General features: G+C 38.7%; 1 protein-coding gene across 1 annotated transcript; it reads right to left on the bottom strand.

The window, feature by feature from the left end:
* Positions 1 to 3,548: 3,548 nt before the first annotated feature.
* Positions 3,549 to 10,145, bottom strand: LOC132155039 (angiomotin-like 2a). The gene is made up of 10 exons (XM_059563807.1): positions 9,992 to 10,145; positions 8,505 to 9,239; positions 8,068 to 8,230; positions 7,179 to 7,380; positions 6,273 to 6,568; positions 5,922 to 6,109; positions 5,695 to 5,784; positions 5,448 to 5,608; positions 4,773 to 4,910; positions 3,549 to 4,549 (listed from the first exon to the last, which is right to left on the bottom strand). Exons 1-10 carry the CDS (start codon positions 10,030 to 10,032, stop codon positions 4,464 to 4,466), a joined length of 2,100 nt encoding a protein of 699 aa, XP_059419790.1. The 5' UTR covers positions 10,033 to 10,145; the 3' UTR covers positions 3,549 to 4,463.
* Between the last annotated feature and the right edge of the window lie 451 nt (positions 10,146 to 10,596).

Here is a 10,596-nt window from a genome sequence, read left to right as displayed (position 1 = left end):
AACTTATTTGTAATATTGGACTAAATGTATTTAGTTTATAGCTTGCATTCATTTTTTAACTTTGACAGCCCTAAGTTTTGTAAAGATCTTTTTTCGTAGCACCGTATCACCCCGTTGCAACCCTTGACCTCACTTTGAAAGCCCCTGAATGAATTATCATTGTGTGTTACTTTTTAGCTCAGTTTAATTAAAACTCAGTGGACTCAATCTATATTGTTCTGAGACAGGTTTTTTGGAAAGCGTTCCATTGTGTTCTGAACTGTTATGTTACTCATGCCAATTAATTGAAAGAGCCCAGCAAAAGGCAACCATGACCAAGTGCTGAGACTTTCAAACAGCAGCTCTGAAAAAGGCATTTGACTAGCATTTGAAATGCTGTCATTCCTAACCATTAAAATGCATGATGGGAAAGCTTTAGTCATGGATGGGGTATGTGTGGCTCCTTGTGGTTTTACTGCTCTTCATCATTGCACTCCACTACTGCAGTCATGAGATATGGTTTGGATTGTGGTAAAGTTTAAAAATATGAAGGCAAGGTTGCATTAATTTATTCCCCTTGCAGCATGCTTCAGATCAGAGTTCAAATTGAAGGTTATTATATCCAGTCATCAATCAATGCTGGAAATGTGTGCGGCTGAAGTAATCAATATACTCTCTGAGAGCACAGCACATGCAACCAGCATGTGTCAGACAATAGCTTTTTAGTTTATAAAGCTGACCTCATTAATGCAGGATTCACTTGCAAATGAATCCTATTTTTTTTTTTAGAATTGTTTGGTTTTTGGCTGATTGTGCTGACCCAAAAATCATCTAATCTAATGTTGTTTTTCAACAAACACCAATGTCCCCGACCGCTTTAATTCTGATTTGAAAGGCGGATTACTGCACCCTTGCTCAAATGGACAAAAAAAATCATATTTGCTGGGATTCCACATTTCAAGCTTCATGAATGTGCCCTTTGACCTTCAAACGCTCCACGGCCCTCCATTTTGTTCATGTTGAGGAAGCAATCCAAGGGTAAAAAAATGTCAAGTGCTTCTCAAAAGTCAAAAGAATGTTGGCAGCGTTTCTCTCTGTGAGGAGGAAAAGGCCTCCACTGCGCTTATAAACAAGATGAATTGCAGTGAATCCCATGTTTCCTGGTTCCCGTGCAGGCTGTAACTGCCATAAAAATACTAAACCTCTTCATTCCAGCCAAGAGGATTTTCTCAGCTCACATTAGCTCACATGGAGCCAAGTTTGTTCTTGTCTTGATATGAAGATCCAGTGCCACAGTGTCGTCATCATGTTTGCCTGTTAAAATGTTACTTGGTTAAAGATGGTTTATTGCAAATATTGAAAGCACATGTGAACATTGTAAGTGTATATAGACGAGGGTTATGAACTCTCCCACATGACGGAGTGCTATTCCCTCTGATTTCTGTTATCAGTTTAAATCGCAATGCTGTTATGATTTATTATCTGTACTTAAAATGTTCTGATACTGAGTCGTGATAATCCATTACTGTATGTAGTATCACTGATTTTTTTTTATTTTTATAAAGACTGACCTTATATATTTGATCCTTACTGACAGTGATCTATGTTGAATGTCTGCTTTAAGAGCTGCATTTGAAAGCAGATGTATTTTAGAGGTCCTTTATCTTACCCTCCCAGCCTTACTGATTAATCCTACTTTAAGTTGTTATATTATCTGACAAACTTTTGCATTTATTTTGATTGACTGTCCTGTGAGTTAGGGTAGTTTTGAATGAAATTTTACAGAAATCATTCAAACATAAAAAAAAAAAAAAATACTGTTTCCTTGAATAATGATCATATATCCAATTTCCTTGAGTTTTGTTGGAAATTAAATGAAATTAAATGAAAACTGTGTTCATTTGTTCTTGGTGCAATTTTTGTTTGTTTGCTTTGTTAGATATCCTATAATATCCCATATTTCTTGTACCATGTGTGTATGTATGCATGTATATATATATATATATATATATATATATATATATATATATATATATATATATATATATATATATATATAAATTAATTGATTTCTAAAGCTTTAGCAGCTAATTTCAGTTTAAGTAGTTTTTTGTAAACTATAGCCTGTAACTTGATATGTTTTATGGAGAAATCTTCTGTGTGGGAACATGTTTTTAATTTAGACATAAATGCATAAAATGAACAATGGAGGTCAGAATCAGAGGCATTACTACTGTAGCAAATATGTAAGACGTGGCCGTCTTATTTCCAACAACAAGCATTGTTCACTCTTGTTACAACTGAGACCTGAATTCCTGAGATTCCTTCATCAATCAATCTTTTGTCTTTGAAATACCATAAATAGTGATGCATCCTAGCATGCTTTAGCTTACTTACCATAGATGATATCAGTATGTTATGCAGCTTTTTTCCCATTGCACCCTAATGTTATGGGCGTCCCATCAACTTCATACTTCCTATATTCCTATATATCCCTATACTATACCTTTCTCTTTCTGAAAGTGCATTTAAAGGTTTGTTTGCCATTTGTAATTAAGAAATTAATTTGTTTATGTATGTGCCTTCTATTACAAGTTTGGTTTGAGAGGTTTTAACCTTCAGTGGGGTTCAAGAGCCTGAGAACGCATGAAGATGCTTCCATTTGGCATTTTTTTTCTTATTCAGTATATTTGGTTTCATTACAAATTATATTATCAGCCTAACAGTTTGAACTAAAAAGTTAATGACATCTTTTATGGCATCAGCTCTCGAGGAGCATGAACTCCACGTTTAATGTCTGTGCAGAACTCAAATATTTTCTTAAATAAAATCTTTAAAAAAAAAAAATTCAGTGTGTTTTCATTCTTTTGGGCCTCACTGTATACAGACAGATCTTTGGCCTTAAAAACAAGGAAATAAAACACACACACACACGATTTAGCAGGATTGCATGTGGGGTATGTGAGCTGCCCAGTTTTCACACAGTTGAGCGCCTTGTTCTATGTAAACAACTGATTTACAGTAAGATCACCCCCCAAATAACTTCTTTAGGAGCAATGCAAGTCTAAGTTGCCTCTCATTACCATCACAAAGATCAATTAAACATCACATCTAATACAGATGTAGCCTTGTTCTAAATTTGGAAACACAGAGTGTGACATCAATACCATGTTACAAAGCATGTGACTGCACTAAGAAATATTGAGTTGGCTTTGTCAGTGACTATTTGTAAAAAAGGAGGCCAGATAGGTTAGCGAATGTCGGGTAAGTCAGCTTTGAGCGAGAGATCTATTGTTCTCTCTCAAAAAGCAGAATGTTTGTCTGCATGCCTCAGAAATCGGAGTCTAAAATGTGGCTAAAGGTGAGCCTGAGGGAAATTACATGAGGGTTTCTCAATATAAGAGTTGGAATGCCCCTCACTAGCATTCGCTTGTAATTACTCATCTTTCTCAGACTGTGTGAGAAAAAACCTGGAATGTGTGAAACGGGCTGAAATCCAGTAGATGGGGCTTGCTAGAACCAACAGAAATTTCCCAAGGGCTTCACAAATCAAGAGACACATATTTTTATATATTAATAGCTTTATTGTAAATGTATGAAATGTTTCAGAACATTCACATCTTTCATTGATTAAATAGAAGAGGTCAACCCTTGGCCATGTGTTTTGAACACATGAACTTTACTGAAATGCTCTTTGGCATCAGTTCCTCAGCTTACGTTCCAAACACAGCTCAAAATAATTGTATAAAATATATATTAATATTTACTTTGAAATGACACCTTGACCAGCAAATGTGTCATTAAGGAGCAAACACATTCAAGATACAAGAAAGCTAATTAAAATACAGTTGGTTTTCTCTCTTAAAAGTTCTTCTGGACTCTTAGGTCTAATATAATTAGAAAGATTAGATAGAAAAAAACATTTTGTCTCACACAACGTGACAGCATTAACATGCCGATCCTAGAAATGCAATGTAAAAGAATAACTTTGCTGAAGGGCGTAGCAGCCATAAATAGAAAAACATGAGAAAAATGTAACGGTTTATAACAATCAATAAAGGTGGGGTGGAAAAGATACATGCAAGAGCTTCGGTCTCAAGAAGAACATCGACTGAACTTGAATGTGGTGAAGTTACCACAGGTCTTCTGAGAAGAGGGATAATGCAATAGTGAGAACAATTTAGAAGTTTATGTCCGCCCTCCTGTACGGTACAGCTGTAAATACCAAAAAAAAACCTGTAGGATTCTCACCAGCAGCAAAAGTCTCCATAATTCAGTTTACGGTCTTATCTGTCAAAACATACCAGACTGGAGATGTGGTTTTAAGAGAAGAGCTCAGCTCCCTCTTCGACAAGATTTTTCGAGCAGCTCTGTTATTCAGCGGGACTCTTGCTTCACAACAGTATAATGATGTGGTGTCGTTTAATCTCTCCCAGAGCTCCTCTACATTTATTTTGCAAGGCAGTTTGTCCAAGTGTTCTTCATCAAATGAAGATCTCCACTGCATCAGCCCCCACATCATCCAGGCCCTTGAAAAGGTCCAGAGCAGATGGTGCTTTCTGGATGTTTTCTATAAAAAAAATGGTAAATATTAATCAGTTATCACAAAATGAGGTACTACATCAGGATAGAGACGTCATAGTTAGACCTATTTATAAAAGATCACAAATTAGTTTTTGAAAAATGACGTAATGGTGTAATCTTATTTTTTACACACTGAAGTGAATAATATTTTCAATTACTATTCAATTACATATCCCATATCATGCAGAAACAGCTAAAAGTTGACTCACCAGAGCTGGTCTTTGTGTGGGAGGTTTGATCTGTTGTCTGTTTCTCTAACAGAACTTGCTCAAGTTGTCCCAGGGCTGCTTCCAGAGCAAGTGCCAAATGGGTCGTCCCATTCGCCTGGCCATTGAAATGACTCTTCCCTGGAAAAAGATCCATAAGAATTTATTCTCAGATAATTTCATGCCATTCTCAGAACTAACTAATGCTGCTAATGTTAGTCAGATACTAACTTTAGTAGTAAATGCTAATTAAGAGTGAACACTAATGTTTTTGTTAGTCAGACACCAACGTAACTATTAAAAGCTATTTGACAGTGAACACTAATGCTAATTTTCATCAATAACTAGTAAACACTTAGCAGTGAATGCTATATTGCTAATGTTAGTCTGACACTAACTTTTACTGGTAAAAGCTAATTATCAATAATCATCAATGCTAATGTTACCCAGCCGGCATTTCAACGTTAATGGGTAGTCACATCAAAACTCAGCTAAGCTAGTAAAAGCTTAACTAGTGTACACTAAATTGATTAACAGTAAACACTAATTAGTCAGACAGCAACTACCAAAAGTAGTAAACATTAATTAGCAGAGAACATCAATGCTAACTTTAGTGAAACACTAATTTAGCTAGTTAAAACTCAGATAGTGAAGGCTACTAAGCTAATTGACACTAACCTTTGTCTTGGGCGTTGTTTGTGACCGTTGAATGAGAGATGGGCTCAGCAGTAGCTAGTTGGGGGTCGCCTGACTCTCTCTTCTGCTCCTGCTGCAGCTTCTGCTTCAGGATACTAATCACGGTGTCCTTCTCCAGGACTTGGGCGTAAAGGGCACGGATCCTGACAACATATTAACCTTATGAGTCCAACACAATCTTAAAATCCAAAATGGTTCATTAAACACGACTCAAAAGTGTCTCTTTTACCTGTTTTCCACCTCCTGGTTCCTGGGCTCATATAATGGGAGCTCCTCAATGAAGGAATGGCAGGGTGAATGGTTGATGATGGTTGTGTCTCTATGACGTTTAGGAAAAAAGCTATTAGAAATTGGTAAAAAAAAAAAAAAAATATATATATATATATATATATATATATATATATAAATATATATATATATACTCTGAATATTTTGACACTGATCTCCTTTTTTTACCTCTGAGCTGCAGCGGTGGCAGCGGCATCCATTGCAAAATCCCTCATGGTCTTCTCCTCCAAGTATTTCTGTTCCCAGCGTGTCTTGTCAGCCTCCAGGAACAGAATGCGCTCTTCTTTCTCCCGCAGAAGTTCTTGCAGTGTGGACACACTTACGTGGGACGCTACAGATACTGGCTGAGGCTGCCGCTGTGGACAAATCGAGCAAACAAAGTGTAAGATTGTTGCAATGTCCTGATCTGAAGTCTCAAGCTATTCTTAGCTTTACTGGAAGGAAACAGCCCTGAGATACAATGCTAAGACACGTCTGAACAGTTGAAAACAAACACAAACCACCGTTTTGTCACAGTACCTGCTGATTTCGGAGGCTCCGCAGTTCATGCTCTAGTCGTGTCCTCAGGCGCATTTCCAACCCTTCTCTTTTCTCGCAGGTCGCCTGCAGCTGAGTTAGAGCCCCCTGCAGACGCTCAACCTTCTCCACATACGCTCTCTTCCTCTGCAGCTCCGTCCACAGCTGCTGGCTGCGTGTCTGCGTGGACCTCAGTGCCGTCTCCAGGGCCTCACTCCTGTGCTGCTGGTTCTCCACTTCGTTTCGCAGATGCTGAACCTCCTTCTCCAGATCTGCACACTGCAGCTGCTGTTCTTCATCTGTCAGAAAAGAGAAATATTGAGATTAGTACAAGCAACTAACTAATAAAACAAAAATAAATGAAATGTAAATTTAAATATAAAAAAAAATGTTTATGCAGGCCCTCTCCAGCAACACTTCTGCTCAGGAATTTAATCACAAAGTCCGGAGCACCTCATTTACGCAAGCGCTTAAGGAATGCAGAGGAAAGGAGAAGCATTGACCCACATCCCGGAGCTTATTTCCCATCAGTGACTGCAAAACTCATCATCATCCCTCCTCTTACCACTATTAGCAAACAGGAAGTGATCGCTGAGAGGAACATTCCAGTAAATGTGAAGCAGACAAGAGCAATGGTTATCTGTCCCCAGGCATCCTCTCATACTAAGCTAAAGTCACATCTGATATTTAATCCTCTTTTCTGACTTTTCAGATCAACTAAGGCGCTGTTATGTGACTGAAATTCCTGCATTGCAATGTTCTAATTGGAAACATGTTCCCTCTTTAAGCGAAATGACTCAACAGAAAAACAGATCTCACATTTGGAGTGCACCTCTGGATTAAGAAGCATCCATTCCAGAGCATGTGAAGCAGTAATGAGGTTTAATGTGGCCGTGTTCATGAACTTACTCTGCAGAAGGAGCTTCTCAATGACATGCTGGTTCTGGTCAGCAGCTTCAGCTTCTTTTGCCGCTTGACTGCTTGAATGCTGTAGCCTCTTGATCTCAGCCATCAGCTTGCTTCTTAGCACTTGCTCTAGAGTTTCTCTTTTAGCGCAACCCTTCATCAGAGTGTCGTAGGCCTCGGAGATCCTTTGGATCTCTTGTTCTAGCTGGGGGAAAAATAAAAGACAATTAAATTGCAAGTCAGATGTGTTAATCTAACAAATACTTAAAGTTGGTTAGCAATCAGTGTTGCTGGTTATGATTAAAGGTGCAGTCACATTAGTGAAATTTTGTGGGCAAAAAGGTCCTTAGTCTATTGTCAATAATGTAGAAATGTATAACGGAAGTCAAAGAAGTCACTTTCAAAATAGACTGCTTTCTGCTGGCCAGCATGCAAATTTACGTAACCATTTTTCTAAAAAAAACTAGCAAAATCTCTATGCTGAACTTCTTTGCCCTCATTCAAAATTGCAGATTCCTATTGGATTGTCTAGTTTTCGCTCACGAAATTTCATCAAGCAACGGTAAATGTGACCACTCCTTAAGAGGACAGAACACAGAAGGTGTTTAGGAGTGGAAAGACCAGGATAGCATTAACCATGACTCCATCATCCCAGGCATGTTTACACAAGGCGGTGGCCTGATGGGTAAGTGCTCAAACCTGGGTAATTAAAATTCTTTCAGAGTGAGCAACAGCTTAGCTGCACTGATGTAATCCATTGAAAACACTACAATGCCTTTTGGAATTTAACCAAAGTCAAATGAAAACTACAAAATACACTTATACACAAATAATGTGTCTCTGCCTGTTTAAGTTAAGAAAAAAGGTAAATTTCACTGTCATGTGCTTTTACCTTCTGAATTCTGAGGGCCTTCTCAGTGTGTCCCTCTAGCTCCTGTTTCAGTCTTTTATTCTCGTTCACAAGCATTTCCAGTTGACTGCGACCGCAAGCTGTAACCTCCCTGCCAGCAGGGGGAGATGTGGAGAGTCTATTGCAAACCTCTGGTGTTTGAAGCCTGCAGTGGCACAAAGTAAAAATCACGATGTTAGTTAAAAAAACGAAGCTGTGGTATTCAGTTCATCTTCGTATGTTAACATGGTTGGATGACAAACTACATCAGTATGTCCCATATTGCATACTCAGCCATAGCATCAGCCAACAGACTATTAGTCATAATGACACATCTTATAAAGTACGTCAGAACTGGAGGAAATGCATATGCTATGTTACCAAATCCAATGTCAGCTGTGATTAAGTGTAAATTTTGCACTTGTTATAGTCTTCTCTACCTGTTGTGCTGGGAATTAAATGCTGGTGGTGCTTTGTAGTAATATTCATACTCCGCTGCTTGTTGTGCAGGAAAGGGGTAATCTGTATAAGGAACCTGCTTGTTGTATTCCAGTCCTTGATGGCTATATTGTAAGTGCTGGTTTGCATGATATCCATGGATCTGAGGATAACTGGCAGAATATGTTGCATGCATTTTACTTCGCTCTACTGAAAACTGCAGAAGCCGGTCACTGAGTGACCGAACGTGGCCTCGCTTGGGGTCCCAGCTGTCTTCCTCCTCACAGGCCTTTGGGATGGTTTCACTATCCTGCAGTGAGCAGCCCCTGTTCAGTTGACACCACTGGGAGGCCAAATAATGAGACTGGGCCTTGGCTTGTTCATACGTGGGCAGCTCCTCGCCATGGTGTGGGTATGTTGTGTAGTTCTCAGAGTGCTGGTAGTCGACCTGGTGCTCTTGACCCTGGGGTTCTTGGCGTGCAGAGAGCTGAGTAGACTGGGGCTCCTCCTGGCTGAGGCTCTCAGATGAAGACTGTGAAGAACCAGTCCCTCTGCTGCCACCTCCAACACCTCCTCCTCGCCGCAGGGCCTGCTGCTGGATGGACAGGAGTGTGCGGGCATCTGTGGGGTTTCCATAGCGGAGCTGCTCTTGGATTAATCTGTGCAGGACAGTACCAGACGCTTCTTCACCTCTCATTTTATTTGATGGAGACGAGTATTTATGATCTGAACTGGACCTGGAGGGCAAGACCGATCCAAGAGAAGATTATGATTTTTCAATAGTCAGTAGTTATTTAAAATAAATAAATAAGGTTTAATTGCTATATTATTTCTTAAACAAGCCTAATGTTTAAGTGGTCTATTTTATTATTATAAATTAATATCATCAATTTAGAGAAAGTGTCAGACAAATTAAGCAACAGTATACAAAGATAAAATAAAATAAATCAAAGCCAACTTTACACTCTTAAATGTTATCACATAACAAGCTTCATTTGGTAATATATTGTTTTAACTGGTATTGCTTAAATCAAATAACAAGCAAATATTTAATAACAAAACCAACTACATAAACTTGCACCAATTTTTTTTATCATGCCCTTATTTGTATAGTTGTATTTTATAATTAATCTGTATCTATCTGTATTTTTATGCTATACTGTTAGTGTTATCTGTATGAACCAACAACTATTCAAACACACACACACACACAAAAGTGTTCATGCCAACAGAAATGCAGCGCTCAATGTAAAAACTTTATTATTCCTATAACTCGTCCCCAGGTAATTAAACGTCATAAGCATCACACAATGTTGTCTAACTTTAACTCAACAACAACAGATCGTCCTCAGATCGAATCGGTTTAATCGGTGTTACATTTAAAGTCACGTAAATTCCTTTTTTTCTGCCGATTAAGGCAGTTGTGAACTCTTTCGCTGCTATTTGATCATTAAACTGTCTGTAGAACGAACACTGACGATTAACTTACCAATTAAAACTTTCATTCCACACGGATTCTGTTACTGGCATGTGTAATAATCCAAGTAATCCGGCTAATGTCTTCTGTATGCTTTATCTCCTCGCTGTGTTTGTGTGCGTGCGTGTGTTCAGGTCTGGTTGGGTTATGAGCCAGTAGGCGCGCGCTCTGCCTCATAAATAACTGAGCGCGCCTGGAATGATCGGAATGTGTGAGCTGAGCTCAGCCATCAAAAGTGAAAAGAGAGAAATTGAGCCATTTAACACAGCAGCTGCAGTTCCGATTACATCCACCGGGGCTTTCAAAGGGGCTATACGAGCGCTCAGATTTTCACTGTAATTTAAGAAAACGGGCCAGTTGTGATCGAAGTAAATCCATGGCAACATAATAGTCAGCTGCAAATATGTCTTGACCCCACAAAAATTCTAACAAAACGTTTCTCAGTGGTTTACAGTAGTAATGTACTTAAAAACATACAAAAAGTTTGACTCCAAGAAAGGCCCCGTTTTCAAATGGCAGCCGCCAGGTCCTTAAAATGACCATTACTCCTTTGTATTCCTCCTAGACCAGAAATATTGGTGCCTGATTCATGTTTTGGCCATGTAATATTCTAATTA

This window comes from Carassius carassius, chromosome 12 (genome assembly GCF_963082965.1).
Source record: "Carassius carassius chromosome 12, fCarCar2.1, whole genome shotgun sequence".
In the NCBI taxonomy this organism is placed as follows: Eukaryota; Metazoa; Chordata; class Actinopteri; order Cypriniformes; family Cyprinidae; genus Carassius; species Carassius carassius.
This window is presented reverse-complemented; position numbering and strand designations above follow the sequence as displayed.